Genomic DNA, 24,350 nt, shown 5'->3' on the forward strand with positions numbered 1-24,350 from the left:
CAGCTGCGCCCCCTGTGTGAATGGCTCCCTGGGGACGGCGTTTTTGCCATCCCCAGGGCACCATTAACCGCCCGTGTGGAAAGGGTCTATATAGTCAGTACCTTTGAATTGGAGATGCTTGACTGAACCTGGGACCTTTGGCAAGCCAAGCAGATCACTGAGCCACCCTTAACCCCCCAAACGACAGAGTCATAAGTGGTCTGGTTTCCTCCTTTCAATCTCAGACTCTTGTTTTGTGCTGCCCAGAGATTTCTTTACTTGTTTTAATGCAAAAGGTAGAGAAATGTAAGTATCACACACAAAGATAAAAGGGGCAAAGGCAAAATGAATGCAACAAGGTAACACACAATCAAGATCAATTTTGCTCTGAGGTATTTTGACACCATTTTCATTTGTACACTTTCCAAAATGTCCTTCTCAGTTATGGGAATCCCATCTGATTACATGCTCTGGTCATTAGGACAAACAGGAATAGCACACTGCTGGACTGCTTTCGCATGTAATATTTGCCCCAAGTTCAATGCTACTGGGAAATGGGTTTCCCAACACAAAAAAGGAAAAAATGGGAAAAAACAAAAATACATACACCAATACGCACCCCATATCCACAGTTACGTTGATACAAAATAGAAATAACAAATACAAAAACTACAAAAAAGAATAAACACACATCTGACAATATCTAAACACAACCTATTATAACTAACTAAACTAAACAGCAAACACCCTTATAGTGACTTCCAGCTATCTCACTGTTGATTTCTAATCTACTCTAGGTTCATGCATATATTTAAAATTAAACCATTTATCAAATGAACTCTGTATCATTACTAATATTCTGATTCATTCTGCTGTTTTCTTTTAGATCTCAAATCCTGCAATTAATTCTTCTACTACCATATGTTTTCAATAGATAGTTCATAAAAAGTTTCCAGTTTTCTATAAACTTCTCTGTGTTACTGCCAACTTTAATAAAAGTTGTAAATTTTGCCATTTCTGAATATTCTATGACTTTCAATATCTAGTCTTCCATTGCTAGTATTTTATTATCTTTCCATTTCAGTGCATGCAATTTCCTTCCTGCTGTAGACAGGTACATGAAAAGCATGTTTTGATTTAGGACATCATCTTCCAATAGTCCCAATTTAAAAACTTCAGGTTTTTCCACAATTATTTCCAAAATCTTTTTTATTTCTTTTAGTATCATGTCCCAAAAGGATTGGGGCTCTGTACACAACCACCACGTATGAAAAAAGGATCTCTCATGTTTTGGACATTTCCAACATCTATCATCAGGTGTGTTCATGTACCTCCTAGGGTTTCTGCAGCTGTTCTATGGTCTTTCTCAAACCAGCTTTGCTCCAAAACTTTGGAAAAGATCACATCAAAGCCTGGGTCACTGCTGTGCAGGTGGAAGAGTTCAGATTTTCTTGGTTCCATGCATTCAGCAGTAATTTGCTCTACCTTCTGCAGAATACCCTTTTTTAAAAAAAATCCAATGTAATGGCATTAAATTAATACAAAATAGGCATCAGGTGCTCCGAATTCCCAGGTTTTGATTTTTTAAAAGTCTCCAGGCCTTTCATTGCAGTGATATAGGGGAAGGAGGAAGCATATCTCTACAACAAAATGGGTTAGAGACTTCCTTTTATCCCAAATGGACCTTGGGAGCTCAGGGAATCTTGATGATTAAAAAAATAACCTTCCAGAGAAACCTTCGTATCATGACACTGCAAGACGGAGCTGTTCCACCGGGCTTTTGGGGAGTCCAGCCGCTGATGCCCCCCTCCTCCTTTTCATAACATCTGTGGACCCTGCTGTTCCCTCTCTCCCCTTCCCCTCCCCCCCCCCTTTTTGTTAGGGGATTTCTAGTAGGACGCCATCAGTATATTTGATTAGGATGCTGCATTTTAATGGGGTTGATTTTAACATATAGAGCCATATTTAATGATTATTTACTATTTTATCTGTGCTCTATCTATTTGTTTTGTTCACCGCCCTGAGCCCTTCGGGGGAGGGCGGTTTATAAATACAATTAATAATAATAATAATAATAATAATAATAATAATAATAATAATAATAATAATAATAATAATAATAATAATTCTACATGAAACCCTGTTGTTCTGCACTGTACTACATAAGACTGTCTGCATGAGGAAAACACCAAACACAGCCAGTTTCAAGGATGAGAAAACAAACACTGGTATCTAATTATAGCTCAATGGTCCTATTGAAAATAGAGACTACTTTGCCACATTCATCAGTCCTAACACTGTGCTTTCCCCACACAATTCATTTAAGACATTTTGAGGCAGGAAATAAAATGTGTCCTCCATGAAGTTCCACATTGTTCTTACCCCAAAGCATTTGATTTCTAGCCTCAAAATGTTTTAAATGAATTCCCTTTTAAAGTGATCCTCTGGCTGAAACATTTTGAAAACATCTTCAGTGGCTGTGCGATCTATTGACAATGTTTTCCACATTTCTCTGCTTCCCTGAACTTCCTCCTCAGCACATCTTCTGAGCTTGTTTATTTTTCTGTTTATTTGCAGCATTTATCTATGTGTTCTTTTATGGGGGGGGGGGGGGGAATCGTTGCAGCATCAAGTGTATGAGGAGTAAAGAATGTAGCATGACACTGTGAAGTACCGAAGCACCAATTCAACACAGAACTAAAAAGGGGGGATCAAAAATTGGCAGGCAGGAACCGTTTTGAAGGGGTGAGTGCAAACAAAAGGAGGGATTGAAAACATTTAACAAACGTTTTACAAATGTTTTTGGAGATTTGTGTGGAAAGGGTCAACTTGTCTCTCTTGATCAGAGCTGAATATATCTTATTCTTGTTCTTCTATTTTAAAAAAAACCTTTTTTAGTATTTGTATCCTGTCTTGCAAGGATTTTGATGCAGGGCTCTTAACGACTCAATTCTCCATATAGAGTCAAGATGGCCATAAACACAATTTTCCTGAGAGATAACCTGGAATACATGAAGAACAGGCATAGGTCCTCCTGAACATTTGCAGCTAGTCTCTTGTAATTGCATTAGATTCCAAACAAATTTTGGCTAAAAAGACAGCTACATAAATAAGAATTTAAAGGTATTATTATTACAGGAATATTGTCTAACTTTCTGTTTCTGGTGAAAAAGCCCAGTTTGCAAACATCACATAGCCAAGTCAAATAATTAGCTGTAAACACCATAAATTAAAACATATCCGATCTGAAATATTTATTATGACAAAGATGACCTCAGGCCATGGGCTTGCACAGGTTCCCTTGATCCTAAGCCGCTTATCTTTCTTGCCAGGATGCCAAGAAAAGAAAAGCCATCTTTGTTACCAAAAGTAATTTAAAATAGATCATTCCCCATTGTCTGAAATGGAAACTGTCCATATGAAAGGATTTGTTCTTGATTCTGGCACAGCGCACAAATATCCTCCAAGTCTTTCAGAGCACTATGAGTACCCAGCTTTTTGCATGCAAGGGCAGAACCAAAGGGAGCACCTGAGCATTCTACAGCACTGAGATATAGACCAAATCTACATATTTCTGAATTAATGAACGTGTATAGTTGCTTCCTCAGCAACTATACAAGCTCCTCTGCAGATCCAGAATCATGACTACCCACATTCCCAAGGCATGCAGGAAGGTTTCTTAAGTTTGGTATCAGTGTGGACAGATACCTTATGTATAAGGTGACCAGATGGTCACCTTTGTGAACCGGGAGGGGGTAGGCGCCCGCAGGAGCACACTGCCTTCTGGGGCGCTGCTGTTTCCCACCCTGTCACAGGACGGGAAACGGCAGCGCCCCAGAAGGCCGTGCTCCTGCGACCGCGCGCACGGGAGGCTGCCACACTGCCTTGCGCCCCAGAAGGCAGTGCGGCAGCCTCCCAAAAATCGGGACAATGGAACTAACCCGCGGGATGCGGGACAAATTGTGTGAAGGCAGGACTGTCCCGCCAAAAGCGGGACGTCTGGTCAGCCTACGTATGTATCAAGGCCTATATGCCAGTCCCAACTTTAAACTTTCAAAACCTGTACTTATGCAAGCTCCTACAACTACAGTGGAAGAGAAAAAGAGGGCTTGGTTCCCAAAGCTACACCATGACTTTTTCTGCATAGCACAAATAAAATGTCTTGCAAAAGTTATAAAAAGAACTGTTTGGCTTTTTTTTTGTCTGCATAGAATGGGAAACTGAAGAGTTCTGGCAACAACAGTTCTTTCAGTATTGTTGTTTTTTTAAATCTGCGAGGTATCTTCTAAGGTACAAAGGTATGAAGACTCAAAATCTGTGCATATTGCTGATTGTTGTATCGTGACTCTGTAACTCCAAAGATAGGTCCAGAAAATTTTTAAAAGGAAAAATGATATGTTTGTATAATCAGCAGGCAATACTGAGTTTATTCATGTAGTTAAATCACCGAAATAGTGGTCAGTCACGATGCCAGCTGAGGAAACATCACTGGAAAACATTCATCAAATAGTGGACAACATGTAGTATCCTGAGGCAGCAGAAAATGGGGGCCACAAGCAGCAGAGAAAACTAAAGTGAGAACTTTAAACTCGGGTGGGAAAATAAAATGTTTCCTGGTCTCCGCAAAGCAAGCAGGAAACATCTTGAAACCATATTGTGGAGAAATGTTGCTAGTTTAGCATTTAAAAAAAAACACTATCTTGGGCTGAAATAGACAATTTTCAAGATTTTGGAGGAGAAAGTCATGCAAAGTTCCCCCCTAAAACGTTTTTTCCTTCTATTCTAAAAATGTCTTATTTGTACTGTGCAGAAAAAGCCAGTGTAGTGTAAACTACAGCAGCCAGCCTGCATTCTGTTGGTACTGCCTGAAACTGTTAAAATGGTCGGGAAGGAGAATTTCTATTGGGGAAGAATTCAAAAGCATGCCTAACCCTAGTCTGAACAAAAATAAAATATGTTTCATTTATTTGGTGTGTGGGTTGAACAGTGTCCAAAATCAGTCACAGAAATTTAAGAGTTAAGGGGCTGCACTGAACACCCTAACCAGCTGCCAAGAGAAAAAAGGTCAACTCTTTATTTAGTATGTTCTTCCACAGTAAAGGAAGAGAACATCAGAAAAAAATACAATGAAGTAAACATAATAAAATTAAGACAATATAATTTTGTTAAACTCATCCTACTTGGTATGTGGGGGTCAACACAATGGACTTATGCATTTCTATCCATTATCTTTATGTATTACTATCTATGATCTTTTAAAAATTGTGTGTTTTAATTAATGTGTTTGTCTTTTGGAGGGTTGATTTTAATGGTTTTGAAATATGATTTTATCATGTATGTTTTAAATTGTTAGCAACCTTGGTGGTGGGAAGGCAGGATATGAATTTTGTACATAAATAAGTTCTTGCTTTCTGCTCTCCCCATTGGCACTTAAAGGGAAAATGCAAGTTTTATATAAATCCAGGTTGCTTAGTCTAAATCAGGGGTCCCCAAACTTTTTAAACAGGGAGCCAGTTCACTGTCCCTCAGACTGTTGGAGGGCCGGACTAAAAAAAACTATGAACAAATTCCTATGCACAAATGACTGTAAAATGTTTGATTTCACCTTTCAGCCTTTCTGTCATGGTCTATTTTTAGAACAGTGACCAAAGTACGTCAAGTACAGGGTGGGCTCCAAATATTGTTGGGGAGGCTGTGGAATACCTTCCCCTGTAAAAAAAAGCAGAACTTTCCCAATGAAGCATTCCATCTAACCCAGGATCAGGTATCTTCCTGGGTCCTTCCTCCCTAGCAGCCAGCGAGCGATTCGCCAGCCTGGCTGATGCCAATGGGAGTGAGGCGGAACAGAAAGCCTGAGAGCAACACATGGAGTAGCTGAGGAGGAAGGGCGGAGCAGGCGTTGCCACATGTAAGGTTTCCAACTCTGGGTCAGAAAATTCATGGAGATTTGGGGGTGCCATCACGTAATTGCAATCAACAGCCGTTGGGGCCGGTTCCTCCTCTCCCTCGAGCCCCCACTGCACATGAATGGAGCCATCGCCGCCATGCCTGGCGGGCCGGATAAATGCCTTCAGGGGGCCACATTTGGCCCCCGGGCCGTAGTTTGGGGACCCCTGGTCTAAATTATGTATAGGGCAGAAAGACATGAGTCAAGGGACAACAAAAATCAAATCTAAAAGTGTTACATTATTTTTAGAACTAATGTGCTGGTATAATTTTAGAAGACTATTCTGCAGGCATACTTTTTATCATTCTCTTTAGTTTTACTGGAACCTAAAGAGATGGCAAACCATATGCTTGCTCTCCTTTGTAATAATTCCGCTTCTAAAAACTAAGGTTTGACACAAGAACATGGTTGGCCCAACAGCAGGAGTTGGTGGCTAGCTAGTGAGAAGCAAACTAGGAGCAAATTAACAAGCTGCAAGTTGAACTGAATCAGCTCCAGAATAGTGGAATCAAGCAATGACAGAGGTAACCTAGAATCACCTGCAGCCAAATGACAAGCAGAAGCCAAAAGGCTGGAATTCTGCATCAGGATCAGGCCCTTTCCGCACGGTGGCAGCGGTGCTTCTCCACCGGCATAATTTATGCTGGCGGAGGTGTGGGGACTGCTCGCACGAGCAGTCCCAGCTCCCTCCCTAGCCGGAGAGGTGGCTCCACACGGAGCCGCATCTCGGTCGCCCTCCCCCACTCACCTACCTCTCCAGCATCGCTCTGGAGGGCTGCAGGGACCTGCCCACGCTGCCCTCCAACCCCTGGAGGTCAGAGGACAGCATGGGCGAGTCCCTGCAGTCCTCCAGAACGATGCTGGAGTGGCAAGTGAGTAGGAGCAACGGGGAAAGGGGCGGTTTTCCAGCAGTGTGGTTCGCAGCACGCCGACGGGAAGACGCCCCTTTTCAACAACCTCACTCGTGGAGTGTGGTTGGAAAATGGTATCTTCGTGCCACTGGGGGGGGAGCTGCTGCGATGCAGCGGCACCTCCTATGCAAACAGATCCCTAGGGACGGTGTTTCTACTGTCCCTAGGGCGCTGCTTTTGGTCCGTGCGGAAAGGGCCTTAGAGTGGATATTTCACAATGCAGAAGAAGATGGTCTTCCATGTGGTCAACCGTAGGGATGCCAGCTTCCATGTGATACTAGGGGATTCCCGGAATTACAGCTAATCTTCAGACTACAGAGATCAGTTCCCCTGGGGAAAATGGATGTGTTGGACGGCAGGCTCTATGGCATTGTACCCCTTTGAGGTCTCTCCCCTCTCCACGTCCCATTCCCAAATACCCAGGAGTTTCCCAACTTGGATCTGGCAACCCTGCCTCCCATCCTTTGTCGATGGCTGGGGGTGGGGGGAGTGGCAATCTTTATCCACTCTGATTCAGCTTCTAGACTTTTTGCACAGTTTTAATTTGTTTGTTTCTCATTATCAGTATCCATTTTGTTTTGTGATTATGCCAATAAAGGCTAATGTATGTATGTATGTATGTATGTATGTATGTATGTATGTATGTATGTATGTATGTATGTATGTATGTATGTATGTATGTATGTATGTATGTATGTATGTATGTATGTATGTATTATCAGTTCCTGTGCTTTTATCAAGTGTTGGCAGAACACAAAGGGAAATGTTGACTGTGATATCATCGCAGCTAGGTTTCTTGCCTTAGATCCCACCAGGGAGTCACACTGGGGAGATCCATATCAGTTGTACCCCTTCCATGGTAAGAAAGAGGTAGAGAGAAGCCAATCTGTATATGTCATACTCAGACCTTGTTGAATAGCTGCCTCACCTCGTCCTCTCTCCTGCTTCCATTCACTAGTAATGTCCTGCCTCCTCTCCTGTGATTTAAACAAATAAACTTGCAGAGTTACTGTACTTGTATCTGATACAAAAGAATTTCTTCATCCACTGCTCTTACCAACAAACATAGTTTTACCATTTTGAAAAGCAAATAAAAAAAGCTAGTAAGTTCGTCATTGTTTACATTGTTACAGAGTTTATATGGGAGAGTTCTCAAAGTTTATTTTTAGTTCAGCCACTGTGTAAACTTTGTGTAAACTCTGCTGTCACTAAGAGGCGACCCTGCAGGACTCAATGGAAGGCCGAGCAAACAATTGGCCCTAAAATACCACCTCCATATTTAAGTTCTAAAACTGGGACAGCTGTGGAAAGGAAACAAGATGAGTTCATCATTCCATTATGCTACACTTCCATCTCTCCCATTCACTCCATCTGTTTACAAATGCTTCTTTTCCAGCACATTTGCCAAAGTAATTGATGAACTTCCCTCCACATGCTTTACCTGGGCAGGAACCCCCAAGTTTTGCTCTGAACTTTGCTTTAAGGAACAATTGACTGCCAGGGCTGCACTTTGGGGGCATCTTATACAAGGATGGCGGGGAGGGGGGATACATTTTCACTTCCTGTGTGCATCTCTCTTCCCATGGTTTTAAGCTGGTGAGTTTCTAACCAGAGAATCCTATTCTCTATCTGAGCTGCCCTAGTCTCTATCTGAGCTGCTCAGATTCTCTTTCTGAGCTATCTGAGGGGGACGTTTTAAAAACATGCATATATCTTCATCTTACTTACAACCAAACCTGAAAACACCAAAGGATGTCACCTCTTTGGAAGAGACTGCCATTCTCAATAGGTACTGGCAAAAATGTCTCACCCAGGAAAATTGTTACTGAACTACAGTCCAATATGATTGGATGTTTTGGCCCACATGGGACACCCTCAATAGCTTCATCGGTCTCTGGAATTAGTCCAGTTTGGATTAGAAAGATTCATGGCTGCATATAGCATTTTGTGTAAATAAGTAAAGTTGCTGAAGAACTGGAAGACCTTACTTGGTGCCAACAGATTTACCAGTTTACCTGATCTAACTGCTGAATTGTTACTTGTCATTCCACCCATTAAGTCTTTCCTAACATTTGGATCAGTGTAAATTCATAGAGTACTAACAGAAGGAGTATCATACAGCCAGCCTCCATTGATGAGTCAAATTGAGTTGTTCAGTCTTTCAATGCCACCCTTTCTAGTTGGCCTAGTTCTTCTGGATACTTGAGTAGTACATAATAGAGAAGATAGGACTGACCAATGGTGTTGTGATCAGCCTGAAATCCACCTTTCTCTTTAAAATATTCAGCCTCCTCCAGTTGTGGATTAGAACACTTTGAGGCCCCAAGATATGTTAAAACACAGAGGTCCCATAGTAAGATTAGGGTTGCTAGTCCTGGCTTCAACAGCAACAGGAACATTTGGTGGGTGGAGACTGGAAAAACAATATCACCTAACAGCGTGACATCACTTCCAGCTCAAAACCCAAAAGAGATATCATCACACTGCATAATATTCCAGGATTTCCCTCTAAAAACCATAGAGATAGGAAACATTCCTATAGAATCATGGAATGCAGCAAGTCACTTCAAGATTCCTATCCTTGATGTCACGCATCATTTTCTCACACCGCTTCATGGAGTGCCAGCAGGGGACCAGGAACACTAGGAGGGGGTTCCCGGCAGGCATGTGGCAATCAAAAACAGGACTAAATTGCCATTTCAGGCAACTTTTAGCAAGTGTTTGTATTTCAGGGCCTCTCATAATTTGAGGCCCTAAGCAATAACTTACTCAGCTTGTTCACTAATTCACCTCTGGCTCCAACTGATCCACAAAAGAACGGACAATATGAGAAGATTGACTCGCCTGTAATTTTATATTTTCTACATCCTTCTTATATATATACAGCTCATAATGCTGGGTTCAGACCATTTAGGCACATGTTCTATATTATTAATAACAATAAACAGTTTGACCAGCATAAGAGGACACCATTGAGAATTAATTTGAACATACTAGGGGGGATGGGATGACACAATAGGTTCCAATGGAACTTAAACCACTCATCAAACAGCAAATTCATTTTAAGGCTTGCTGCTAAGCATCCCGGGGGCCAAAGTGGAATATTTTCAAATCAAATTGACAGTAATCTTATAAATCCTGTCAAGGTTGTAACTTTAACAACATTAAATAGATTGGCAGAGTATTTGCTCTACAGGTAAGATGGAATTAGTGCCTCGCTGATTTTTTTTTGTCTTTAGCTTCTCAGCATCAAAATTTTGATTCATTTCTTTCGAAATTAGCCAAATCCACTTACAGCTTTTGTCAAAATGTCACTTTCCATAGACTTTCCATTCTCAGGTTGAATCCTTTGTAGTGTGAAATGTTCAACAAGCTCTAAGACTTCATGCAATCCACCAATAGTAACCAAAACTATAAGAAGTAATGAAGAGCAAGTATGAATAAAATAAGGTTTTACTTTCTAGATGATTTTCCCAGAATATGTCATACTATCACCCTAGCCTAGAGCATTCCCCATATCTTTTCCTTAGTTTATACCTGCTGACCTTTATTTATTAATTTAGAAAACAAATAGGTTACCTGTCCAGAGACCTAGTCAAGGCAGCTAACAATATAAAAACAATTCAACAATGTACGGTGGAAAGCACCATTGTGTTGCAGCCAACTTATGGTGATCTCATAGGGTTTTCAAGAGATGTTTGGAGGTGCCTTGCCATTGCCTGCCTCTGGGAAGCAAACCTCATGGTCCCTCGTAGGTCCCTTCACCCTACTAACTAAATGTGACAGGCTCAGGTAGCCTCTTAAGTATACTGGGCAGGTTTTGCATCTTTTCTATGACTGCGTGGCTTTGATGGTAACATATGAGGTGTTTAAAGCTTATCTGCTCAGCCTTAGGTTCTCCAGAAAGGTGAAGGGAACCTGTTTTTATTATTATGGGAAATCCCCCTTTCTTAAAGCACCAGAGAACTGAGGCCAGTTCATCAAACAGAAGTAAAATTTATTAAACAAACTAGAAGGGATCAAGAGATACTTCAAATGATGGAAATGAAGCAAGAGACAATTCTATTCAAGTTTCAGTATTCGGCACAGGTACGGTTCATTAGCTTTATAAATTTCTTCAGTTTCTTAGATGTTATGAGAGGTTCTTTACTTTAAGATGGTTCAGTTAGATGTTACTGGCTAATGGACTTTGGGTTCTAACAGTTTGGTACCCGTTCACAATGTACACATACAACCTTGACACTGTTAGCTACCCACTTCATATAATTCTTCCTCCTGAGGTAATTTCAGCAGAACACTGATATGACAGACTGGGAATCCCCCTGTGTGTATAATTCTCATACTAACTGAACTGGGGATTCTTCTTCACCCAGAAGATATATTCCCTTCCCTTTCATTTAAGGTCACCTGTGGAAAGTCTCACTACTATTCCACCTTCAGCTTTGACCCCAAATAAAACTTCCAGTTCTCTTGTCTGTGTTTTTTCTTCTTTCAGCTCACACGGAACTCAGTATGTTTCCAGTTAGATCTACTTCCTGACTGATATTCCCTCAGAGTAGATATTTAACACACGAAGTCAAGGAACCTGATATTAACTTGCAGGAATCCAAATCAAAAAAACTCCCAGAACTTTCCCTCTCGGAGAGATACCTTCTCCCTCTCTGATGCCCCTTTCGCACGGGCCAATAAATGAAGGCCAACAATGGTATAAAACTGGGGGGGGGGGGGGACTTCACACGGATCCTGCTCCTAGCACAAGTCCACCCTGTGTTCCACACACACACACACACACACACACACACACACACACACACACAGGTTTTTCAAGAATCGCACTATCTGCAATTCTTTTGTTTTAACACGGCTTGCAGCACAATGACAACCTGCATTGCTTCCATGGGCTCCATTCGCTGCCTGCATGGAGGCTTTATGCCGACTTTATGCCAACTGCAACCCACTGTACTTTTGCTGTGTGGAAGGGGCCTTGGTCAGCACTTTCCTGTTCCTAGGAAGTTTTCCCCCACTCTCTTGTTATTGCATTTTGTTCCACTGATTGACTTGCACCTTTTAAACCTCTATTTTTCTATGCATCACATCTGCCAGTCCATTTTAAAAGTAGACTTCCATTTGAATCACACTTCATGTCCAAGATGCAGAACAATACAGGCATTACAAGACTTAGGAATGGATGGAAAAGTTTCAGTTTCCATAACTGTCATTGGAAAATTAACCCTTTGCTGCCCTCTTATTTCCTGGCTGGAATAAAGGCCACACTTCAGCTGCTAGTACTCTTCATGAGGTAGAATTTCTACTTGTAAGTACCTCCAGGATATTTATTTTAGTAGAAAAACAGCAGGGGAAGCATGAGTTACAGTTTTCTTCTTTCCCCACATTCCTCTCTCAAAATGCCATTTGCAGCATTTGCAAAAGTGGGGGAAAGTATTTTCAGATGAACACAGAAATAACTTAACATGAAGTCTGACGATTAGAGAAACCATTTTGAAACCCCTGGATTGTTTATGAGGCCACAGTTCAGGACTTATGCAAGTGATTCGGGCACTTTACAGAGTCAGCCTGTCATAGTGGCTAGTGTGGCAGACCTGGGCCCATCCTAATCTACTTCACAGAGTTGTTGTTGTTGTTATTGTATAGCAGATGAGAGAATAAAACAATTTGTTTTGACTCTCCCCTGTGAGGAAAGGCAGAGAATAATAAACAAACGAACAAATAAGGACCATTTCCTCAATGTAGTCATCAGAAATCCCTTGGAATGAGACGCAATGCAACAAGCTGTCAGAAGGAGCAGGGATCTCATTTTATTTGAGGAGTCTGATCTAACCAGTTTTCACAATCATCCCTAATTTTTCTTTCATATCATGAGGGACTTCTCTCAATTCCATACTGAGTCATACATGTTATGTTTATCCTTCACGCTTAAGTGTTTTAAATAACAAGCTCTGACTTAGCATGCAAGCATTATTGCTTTTTTAATGAAATTTACTGAGCTACAGCTCAGATGCCTGAAAATATTCATAGCCATTGCTGTATCTTTCTAGTCAGACCACGCTCAATGAAAACAAAAATGTTATTTAAAAATATGCTTCAGCCATAAATGTTTAAGACATGCAGCACCTGTTGATCACCTCAAAAAATGAGGAGACATCTGTTACTATTTTTCCTCTTAAGAGCAGAAATTGTCTACTAGCAGTACTTTACCAAAATATGAACAACAATGTAGAATTATTTGAACTGTTTACCTTTATAGGAGAGTTTAAGTCTCGGGACATTTTGTTTTGATGCTCCATGGACTGGAAAGAGCAGCATTCCGAAGAAGAATATTGCAGGGATATGCAGCATTTGGAAAAATCCGGCTTTGGTCTCTCCGGGCATTTTTTCTTGAATGGTTGCTGAAGAAAAACTGCTCCTTTCTTCAGATAATTCAGTAGAAATCTGCAAGGAAATTTTTTTTCAAAATGTCATCTTTTGCAAACTGAGCTTGTGAAAATGAACTGGAGGCATGCATTTTGGCAGAAGAGATTTTACAAGATAGCCGAAGGGAAGATGGAATACATCTGATTTTTGTGCAGGCAAGAATACAGTCCGGCATAGCTTGGCTTGTTTTACTGGAGAAAACTTTATCTTATCAACACACAGTGCACAGCAAGAGTGAATGCAGAAATCAACCCTTCATTTTTTAGCACTCCTCTGTAGGTATTGTCACTTACTTGAGAGTCCCATGAGCAATTCTGTATTTCTTACTTAAACTGTTAAAATCCATCCTTATTTTTTTTAAGTCAGTTCCTAAGGATGTTCCTGCATTTTCACAGACATGAACGTATTAAGCATCCTTCCGAACCTTGTGAGTTCAGCTCATGCCCTGGCTGTCAGTCATGAATCAGGGAGCCATCCAGCAAGCTGTTCAGATATATCAAAACACCCTGTGGGGTTGCGAGGTCATCCCTGGACATCAGTGGAAAATGGGAGGGTGGGGTTGCTGTTTTCTTGCATGATGTTAACGCTTTTTCACACAACCCCTTCCTCACCACCACCTCTCATTCTTAAAGGTGTCTTGATTTTTTTTCAAAAAAGTTAGTTTGAAATTTTTCAGTGGAGACTTACAACTGCTGTCATGACCTTCCAAGTGTTTCTTTTAATCACTTTATCACTAGATGCCTCTGACTGTGAAATGAATGAATAATGTGCTGTCAAGTCACAGTTGACTCATGGTGACCCCAGGATCATGGAGTTTTCAAGGTGAGAGATAAGTAGAGGTGGTTTATCATTGACTGCTTCTGCATAGCAACCCCAGTCTTCCTTGGTGGTCTTCCATCCAAGTACTAATTGTGGCCAACCCTGCTTAGCTTCCAAGCTCCCAGGCTAAACTGAGGTATGTGCAGATGCATAAGAACATAAGAATGAGCCTTGCTGGATCAGACCAGAGTCCATCTAGTCCAGCACTCTGCTACTCGCAGTGGCCCACCAGATGCCTTTGGGAGCTCACATGCAGGATGTGAAAGGATTGACCTTCTGCTGCTGCTGCTGCTCCTGAGCACCTGGTCTGCTAAGGCATTTGCAATCTGAGATCAAGGAGGATCAAGATTGGTAGTCATACATTGACTTCTCTTCCATAAATCTGTCCAAGCCCTTTTTAAAGCTATCCAAGTTAGTGCCATCACCACTTCCTGTGGCAGAATATTCCAAACACCAATCACGCGTTATGTGAAGAAATGTTTCCTTTTATTAGTCCTAATTCTTCCTCCCAGCATTTTCAATGTATGCCCCCTGGTTTTAGTATTGTGAGAAAGAAAGAAAAATGTCTCTCTGTCAACATTTTCTACCCCTTGCATAATTTTATAGATTTCAATCATATCCCACCTCTCCAAACTAAAGAGTCCCAAACGCTGCAGCCTCTCCTCATAAGGAAGGTGCTCCAATCCTTCAACCATTCTCATTGCCCTTCTCTGCACTTTTTCTATCTCTTTGATATCCTTTTTGAGATGTGGTGACCAGAACTGAACACAGTACTCCAAGTGCGGTCGCACCACGGCTTTATATAAGGGCATGACAATCTTTGCAGTTTTATTATCAATTCCTTTCCTAATTATCCCCAGCATAGAGTTTACCTTTTTCACAGCTGCCATGCATTGAGTTGACATTCCCATGGAACTATCAACTAAGACGCCCAAATCCCTTTCCTGGTCTGTGAGTGATAGCACTGACCCCTGTAATGTGTATCTCAAGTTTGGATTTTTTTGTCCCTATGTGCATCACTTTACATTTTGCTACATTGAACTGCATTTGCCATTTCTTAGCCCACTCACCTAATTTATCAAGGTCCACTTGGAGCTCTTCGCAATCCTTTGCAGTTTTCACCACCCTACATAATTTGGTATCATCCACAAACTTGGCCAACCCGTTACCCACCCCTACTTCCAGGTCATTTATGAATAGGTTAAAGAGCACTGGTCCCAAAATGGATCCCTGAGGGACACCACTCCCTACATCTCTCCATTGTGAGAACTTCCCATTTACACCCACTCTTTGCTTCCTGCTTCTCAACCAGTGTTTAATCCATAGAGGGACTTCCCCTCTTATTCCTTGATTGCTGAGTTTTCTCAATAGTCTCTGGTGAAGAACTTCATCAAAAGCCTTTTGGAAATCCAAGTAGACAATGTCCACTGGTTCCCCCTTATCCACATGGCTGTTTACACCCTCAAAGAACTTTAGTAAGTTTGTAAGGCAGGACTTGCCTCTGCAAAAGCCATGCTGATAAGGAAGAGTCTTGCTTTTCTACATGTTTTATAATTTTATCTTTAATGATAGATTCTATTAATTTACCAAGAACAGATGTCAAACTGACTGGCCTGTAATTTCCTGGGTCCCCCCTAGATCCTTTCTTAAAGATTGGTGTGACATTGGCCATCTTCCAGTCTTCAGGGATAAGTTGCGTATTAAAGTGCATATTAATGCAAAAAGCAGGCATCACACTCCGGTCAATATTGGCCATTTAAAGGACGTATCTGACCTATACAGGCACAATGAAATGAACAGTGCAACTATAGTACCTCAGTAATCCAGCTACAATTCAGTGGTATACATGCCTCAACCACCAATCAAGAACATTTCATTCGCAGACTGGGCAAAACAATCCTTGTAAATGAACCAGCTACTAAGCAGCCACAAAGCTGTTCAAGACAAACATAGACAGGAGCCATCAAAGCGATTCAATTAGAAGTCACCTTCTATGTAATTGAAAGAGATAGGAAAAATAAATGCATGACATGGTCATGCTCATGTTGGATCCACAGCATTTACAATACGTATTATATAGCTACAGATTCAGTAATTCTCAAACCACAAACTATGCAATACTTTGGTGGGGTTGCAAGCCATGTGTGAAATTCCAAGGAGACAGAGATCCTTCAGCAGGCAAAGCCAAAGATACTTCCTCTCAGCAGTCAAGATTTAGAGTTGCAGCCAAACTGCTCTGCTAACCAGACAACAGCAATCTACTGAAATCGCTGTGGAGTGGAAAAGCAAAAATCCAGCAGGGAGTCAAAGCCATGCACCCATCAGTTCAAAGTTGGGGATTTTTTACAGTTTGACCTTGCAACTGAGAGGCATTCAGTTACTCCATACTAAATGGGTTTATACTGGAATAATGTGGCATGGGATTATACTGTGTCTGAGGCGGAACTGACATTTTTCAGTGAAACAATGTGGATATGGAAATGCCCAGAAAGCACTAGCACACTGATACAAACAAATGGCTGTTCTAATTTAAGGAAATTTTATTAATCTGGAGTTCTATTATCCATATGTCCACATTAGCTTAAATTTACTATATTCCCCATATATTGACTGAAATCTCTACAAACATTCCCCGTAAATGTAACATTAAATATCTCTTCTATTTTTTTCAAATTACTGGTATTCTGGATGGGAATTAACACCCATCCAATCTTGAGGTATATGGCAGTTTAAGATACTGAACACTCTGTAAGGCTGTTTCCGCACGGCCACGCTGGGGGTTGGGTCAGAGTACATGAACAGTCCCAGTACCGCACGAACGGTCCCGGTACCGACAGGGAAGATGGCGCCGCGGAGCGCCGTCATCTGATCGACCTATCTTCTCTGCGACCGTCCGGCACATTGCCAAGGCCAGGGGACACGCCCCCCTTGCCCTGCACAACCGCTTCCAGCCTCAAAACATTTTAAAAGAATCCCCTTTTAAAGCAATTCTCTGGCTGAAGCATTTTGAAAACGCCTTCTGCTGTGTGATCTATTGACTATGTTTCTCACATTGCTCTGTTTCCCTCAACTTCCTCCTCAGTACCATTTTCTGAGCTCACTCAGTTTCCTCATGCCTGTTTATTTGCAGCATTTCTCTATTTGTTCTTTTATTGGGGGGGGGGGGGGATCGGATCTCCAAAGCATCTATTCTCTTCCCTTACTGGACATCTGCTATAACTTCAGCCATTTCCAAATAGGAACACAAGCAATCCTGTAGCCAAAGTCACCACTGAAATGAACTTCCCATTACTGTTGTAGCCTATTTAGAATCCACTCTTTACCTGAAGAGAACACAGAATCAGATTTAAATGTAATGCTGATAATTATGCTACTGAAGAATGCAACTGGATAAATATATTTACTCTCTAAACTCACCATTCAGGCTTGGTTTTTCAGACAACAATAATTTCAATGACCCTGAAGAGAATACAGCTATGTCCTTTTTCATCCTAGAAACTAAGGAATCATTTTAAGCCTTAAGTTTGGCCACAAAAGAAAAAAAAGGCTCATGCTTCAAAGTGACAACTCCTCCATGGATGGATTCTGAACATAGAAGAAGAAGAGTTTGGATTTATACCCTGAAATAAGAAGTCTCAAAGCAGCTTACAAACGTCTTCCCTTATTCTCCCCACAACAGACACCTGGTATGGGATATGTGGCTGAGAGAGCTTTGAGAGAACTGTGACTTGTCCAAGGTCACCCAGCAGGCTTCCTATGGAAGAGTGGGGAAACACACTTTGTTCATCAGATTAGAGTCTGTAGCTCATGTGGAAGAGTGGAGGATCAAACTCAGTTCTCCAGATTAGAGTCCACTGCTCTTAACCACTAGACCATGCTGGCTCTTATAGATTCAAAGCAGATGCACAACATTTAAACAGCAGGGACTTCAAATTCAGAACCTCAAAACATTCACTTCTACCATATTTCACAAATTATTACACTATTTAAAATCTTTGTTATTGATAGTACTGTTAACATATCCGATGCTTTACAGAATAAGGAAACTGCTCACATTGTACCTTAAAGGTAGAGTCAACACTAGAACTCATGTAAGGCCTGAAAGACTGAGCTAATAGCTGAACCAGAAACACCATCTCATCCTTGTCAATGAAGTAGCCAGTTGGCCTTACCCCAGTCACTCTCTTAAAACTGCCTCAGAAGGCAGTAGAAAAGATTGCAGAAATAATGTACATGAAATGCTCTGAACATGTGGAATGTGGTATATACATATTTTGACAATTCTATAGTGGGAGCAATTAGTGGGAAAGAAAGCATTGAAAGGCAAGGCAGAGTACAAAACCCAAGAGATGCACTACTCATGCACTGTGCAATTTAGGTCCAAACTACACATTATGAAGGGACATAAGAGCACTGTCAGGCCGCCAATCACCAATAATGTGTATGGCAGTGTGACCGAAGTGATGCCATATGCATTAGCGTTTCTCTAGTCCATCAAGTGCAGCAAATAAATCAAAGCAAGAGGCAAGGAAATGATGATGTAATGACATCATGTCACTGGATTCCCGCCCCCCAATCTGAGGATGACACTAGGGGTGACCACATGCCTCCCTGAGATCTGTAGTTTGGGCCTTTGTAAGGAAGAGGGGGTCATTTTTAAAGGAAATTCCATTCTTATTGCTATCACTAATTTAAAGGGGATGAGCAAGACAACTTTCAAAGCAGTGTGTGCAGAATATCAAGAGCAATTCACTGTGGCCAGTTAGTGTCCAGCGTGAAGATAATTTGGAAAATTATTGCAGCAGTTTGAAAAAGGGGTGAACAATTCCCTTTCAAGAACAATGAGTTTATAATGCACCATAGCAAAGAAGTCCATTAAGCAAAGTACTTAAAAAGCACTTACTAAGCTCAAGCGAAACTTGGATTGGTTTGATAGAAAATCATTAATCCCCAAGGCAAGAGCTCTGGGAAAGAAAGAGATATGTAATTTCTTAAACTGCAGTGAACCACATTTAGCAAGAGTCTGCAAATTGCTGGACTGTATACTGTATTCTGTGAAGGGGGATGAGGGAGGGTAACCTCGAGCTCATCCCAAATTAAGCCCACCTTAACTAAGCATTTATTGACTCTGGAGAGAGTTCTGAAACCAATTTGGAATAACAGAAGGTTAGTGCCATATTATGAACCACTTTGAGACAGACCCCCTCACCTTCTCAATTAACTGAGGGAGGTGAACTGCGGGAAGTTAACCACTTTCTGGCCAGGCTTGTCAGATTTCCCACCTTTTTCAGGGACTGAGCTGCTTCAGTTGGTAGCATGTGGTGAAATGAAGCACACTCAACCCTGTAACTCCCCAGAAGGTAAAAGGAGCCTGTTATTTTACTTTCTGGCAAACCCCTTTCTTAAGGTACACGTTAAAATTGAGGCAGGTTCAAATCAAACAGAGGCTGATTCCGCACGGGCCAAAAACAGCAGTGTGAAAACGGTGTGAAAACAGTATAAACCCTTTTACACTGTTTTAAACCCTTTTACACCATTTTCACATCGTTTTCACACTGCTGTTTTTGGCCCATGCGGAATCAGCCAGAATCAAAGTTTGTTAACAGAGAAGATGGGAACAGGAGATAACTTCGATGGAAGGGAGACAGGAGAAATATATACACAAGAGCTTTGGCATAATCGGTTTTTAACTTTAGGCGCTGGCACATGCTTATTAAGTTTGTTCAGTTGCAGTTTTAGGAACTTAGATGTTATTTCGATTGTTATTTCATAAGATGGTACTGGCTTAAATATTATACACACAGGGTCTGTGTTCTGCGGTTTGGCAATGGGGAGATCGCAAGGAAACCTGGATATTTTGGGTGACTATCCCAGGATTAATCGCCAGTGGGAAATCGCCCTTAAAGGAAACCAGCCAAGGTTTGTATGATGGGAAGAAGGTCAGCCAAACACTTTCCCCTTCTTGCTTGAATTCAGGCAGTGCCTGGCCACAGATGAACTGACTAGCAAGGTGTATTCCATAATCCAAAGATCAGTTATCCAGAAAAGAAACAGAAAGAGTCAAACAAGGCAGCAAGTGAAAAAAATCTATTTCAAAATTCATAGCATTAATAGCGATCAGAATTGTGGGGACGGACCAGAATGCCTATAAATTGTATTTGATCAAAGAAAGATTAAGTTGTATGAACCAAAGATCTGAAGAATAAAAATGGAGTCTCTGTATAGATACCAGCAAAGGACTGCATTTTTGCAGCAGGTCAAAAGGCATGTTAGAAGCTTGTCAGTGATTATGCAGGCAAGCAAAGATTAACATCTTTAAGATCTTGTCACTAAAGGCCAATGTGACAGCAGACATATGCATTTATAACTGTTTTGGGGTTAGAACTAGCTACATGAATGTGATTAGTTAAATTAAAAAGTGTTTTTCTTTTTATGTTAAATGAACACAGAAATGATAATGAGAGATTCACGTGTATTAGTATTTCACTATAATTCTATAAGTGTTGGAATCAATAATTGTATAATCTTTTAAAGGTAAAATCATTTTAAGAAGGGAAGTTTTATGATCCTAAAGAATGCTGCATACCTTAAGGACCTATCTCTCTGAAGGAGCAAACTTAGAAAACAGGTTTTTCTTGGAAACAAGAAAGACAGAGGGTAGTTTTATTGCTGCCCTTTGCATATGGGCAGACAGAGAGGGCCACAAGCTAACAGCATGCAGCGTTTGAATAACAGAAGGAATCAGACATGTAGAATAGAGGCTGTCTTAATGTGACAAGGAGACAGAACTATCCAATGGGATTTTAAGGTTCATGCTTATAGCACGTGAAAGAGGTATGGATCATGTACGTGGAACTTAAGGAGATGAACTGTGACGTATGTATCTTTGTATCTATAAAGACTAAGGTCCTTCCTATAGTGGGCATGTCTCTCTTTGGAGAGCACCCGGAGGGGTTCACATTCTGTAACTTTCTATATTCTGCTAAGTAAAAACTGTCTGTTTCTGATATCAGATGTCTTTTGCTTTTTTCCCCCTCACCTATCTTTCTCAAACAGCTGAGCAGGCCGGACTTGAGTTCTGGCCTCACAGAATGATAAATAATATTTGGATCCCATCATATTTGCACAAAACAGTGGTCACCAATCAGAACTGTGGCAAGCCCAGAGATACTTTTTCTGCCATCCAAGAATGTAGCAAATACACAGGATGTTAGAATCTAGTTGACAGATGTTTAGTTTGGAGAGTCGTTACAATACCTGCCTTAACAGAGATATCAGTGCACTTTTTCTACAGTGCTGCCCTCCATCCAGAGCCCCAAGAGGGCCTCAGAAACACTCCACACGTACCCTAATTCTTCTTCCACCTTCAGTGGAGTCATGGAGCCAGATGGCCTTGTCCCAGGAACAGCTGCCAGATCTCAGGCTGATGTAGGGAAGTCAGTTTACAAACTATTATGCCTTCCCCTTCCAAGGAAAGAGAAAGATGTAGGGGCTGTCAATATTACAAATGCTTGAGATTATAAAATCCTGTCAAGATTATAGACTCATGACTGTCCCCCCCCCCCCCATTCCCACATCATCATCTCTTCCTATATGATTGGGATGAGCCCTTCGGGGGTGGGCAGTATAGAAAATTAAATAATAAATGAAATAAATTTATTAACTCTTATCTAAAGCCAGCTTGGTGTGGTAGTTAAGAGCAATAGAATCTAAAGCCTGCTGGGTGATCCTGGACCAGTCTCAATTCTCTCAGAACTCTCTCAACCTCACTCACCTCACAAGGTGTCTATTGTAAGGAGGGGGAAAGAAGGCAATTGTAACTTCTAAGCCACTCTGAAACTCCTTCTGACAGAGAAAACTTGGGGCATAAAAACCAACTCTTCTGCTACTACAAAAAAAATCATAGCACAATAACTTTTTCTGGCCACAAAGGTACTAGGCAACCTTAGAGAAACTGATTTATTTTGTCTTCCTCGCCCATTTCTCAACGCTTACATATTTCTTTTAAAATTGCAGAGCCCTCTGCATTAGTACAGAGTTCTCTTTACGGCAAAAGAGCCCATAGCCAGAAGCAGATCAACATCCTCTGGAGCTAACCCTGCCATTTTTGGAAAACCTACAGAGATCAACAGTTCCAATAAATCAGTCCTTTAAAACAACAATCATTTGTCCTCTCAAAATTAAAAAAGTGATAGAACAGGAAGAGGAAGAAAAATACCCAAGAAACCCTGTACAAAATAGATTGTGACAAGATATATATCACATTTTTAAACTTCGCATTATTGAGCCAACACATATTGCAACTTACTGAAATACAGTAAACATTGCTAGGTTTTAGAGCAAAACCAAAACTATTCCATCTTTTGCAAACAGCACTGGAACACATGCCTCACTTTGAGGTATTTTTTTTCAGCCTGTCTTGCAAAATTATTTGTTTACTCATTTATAGGAACCTCACTTGCCCTCACTCTCCACTGACCTCAATGACATCACTCTACATCCAAAGCTGACAGGCTACGCAGCTGTTTAACATCATGAATGATCCTGAGTCTGGAGAATCATCCATATGACCCATAAGGAAAGTGAAAACAGCAACAGCTTTCACAAATTTACATAAGTTTGAAAGAAAAAAATGAGCCCACAAATTGGTTAGCTGTAGCCTATTTAGTGCTCTGCTGTTTTCTACCCTTGTCATTGTTAGCAGAGTCTCTGAAATCTGAGGAAAACAGAAGTCAGATCAGTATCTGTTGTATTGTTAGCTGTCCTTTAAGAGTTTGCCCAACACATGCTGAAGATCATAAACAGCGTAGGTGACTTGATAAATGCAAGAGATTGGACTTCCAGAGTTCACACACATGTCCACATCTAAAGCAGCATACAATGCCAGAAAAAAAACCCTATTAAAATTGGAGGGTGTCAAAGCCACAAGTTACTGAACAACCCACAGAGGATAGCATAATCCCTGCTCCTAGCCCAGGGATAATTTACAACAGAATGGAACAAACGTCACCACATCTATCTTCTGCAGCACCATACAACACAGTTTGTACAAATGAAGAAACCAACCCTACATCAGCTAAGCGGCACCACACTGTCTGCAATTCATAATTCATATGTGTATCAAAAGCAGCACACATCAATTAAGAACAGATGAATTTAATGAGAAGTTTATATTCATTTTGTCACCCGTGTACCAAAACCATCTATTATTTTCAAAGGAATTCCAGGACAACAGGATCTGGCTCTGCTTTTAGACACGTCTTACATTCTTCCTGCCCCAAGCCAGGAACATTGCAGTTCACACAAAAGGGCGCCCTGATCCAACCCAAGCTGCATGTAGTTATGAGCAATGAGTTTCTTGAGAAACTGCATTCACATGTTCACACTGACTGTTGAAATAATCATGCTGAAAGCAATTTATTGTCAATGGGCAATGGCCACATCTGTACACCCAGCCAAAACTTGCCAGTCCAATCCAAAGAGATGATGTGCACACAAAAGATGCTTCCACGTGTCAGGAACCTTTAATAACCAGATGTGAAAATACAGATCTGATGCAGAGAAATTCTGAATTGGGTTGCACAAGAACTCCAGGTTTGAATTTGCTTAAATATCCTACAAGAAAGGCATAGATCTGGTACAAAAGATAACATTTTTCACAGTTTTGGAGGTACATGTAGAGAAGTGAGCAGGAGGAATTTATTTTTATCACACTGCTTAAAATGAAAGTAAACAAATTATGACATTGACCTGGAAGAAACTGTTGAATCTGTTCCAGCATTTGCAGAAGACTTCAGCCATTTAAATGCATAGTCCTTAGCCTTCCCAGATGGACAGACCCATCCATCCAAATACAAGAACTTGCATTGTCCTTATAACAATTCTAAATTTGCAGAGATGTTTCTCAGAAGCAGAAGTCTAGAGTTGCCAGCTCTGACTTGGGGAACCCCTGGCGGAGGCATAGCTATATTGGGGAAGGGTGAGCGCCGTGCACTGGGTGTGTGCCGGTGGAGACAGAAAATGGCCCCCCAGCCCTGCCCCCTTTCCCTTTGCCCTGCCTCACCAGGCCAGGCCCTGCCCCTCCAGCCTGGCTCGTTTTCAGCCAGCAGAAAAGGTAAGTGGGGGCGGGGCAGGGATGATGCAACGGGGGCGGAGCACAGGCACCATTTTGCCCCAGGCACCATTTTCTCCCCCTATGCACCTGACCTCTGGAGATTTGGGGATAGTGCTACAGAGTTCACCCTCCAAAGCTGCCATTTTCT

At 41.3% G+C, this 24,350-nt stretch overlaps 1 protein-coding gene across 2 annotated transcripts in view; it reads right to left on the minus strand.

Moving 5' to 3' along the window:
• The window catches only part of SEMA3D (semaphorin 3D), a 174,378-nt gene that overhangs the window by 113,608 nt on the left and 36,420 nt on the right, over positions 1-24,350 (minus strand). For both annotated transcript variants that reach the window (XM_048501136.1, XM_048501135.1), the window contains one exon: positions 13,095-13,287. In XM_048501136.1, coding sequence (XP_048357093.1) covers positions 13,095-13,227 — 133 coding nt within the window. In that variant the 5' untranslated portion in view covers positions 13,228-13,287. The remainder of the gene's footprint in view (positions 1-13,094; positions 13,288-24,350) is intronic.

This window comes from Sphaerodactylus townsendi, linkage group LG06 (genome assembly GCF_021028975.2).
Source record: "Sphaerodactylus townsendi isolate TG3544 linkage group LG06, MPM_Stown_v2.3, whole genome shotgun sequence".
NCBI lineage: Eukaryota > Metazoa > Chordata > Lepidosauria > Squamata > Sphaerodactylidae > Sphaerodactylus > Sphaerodactylus townsendi.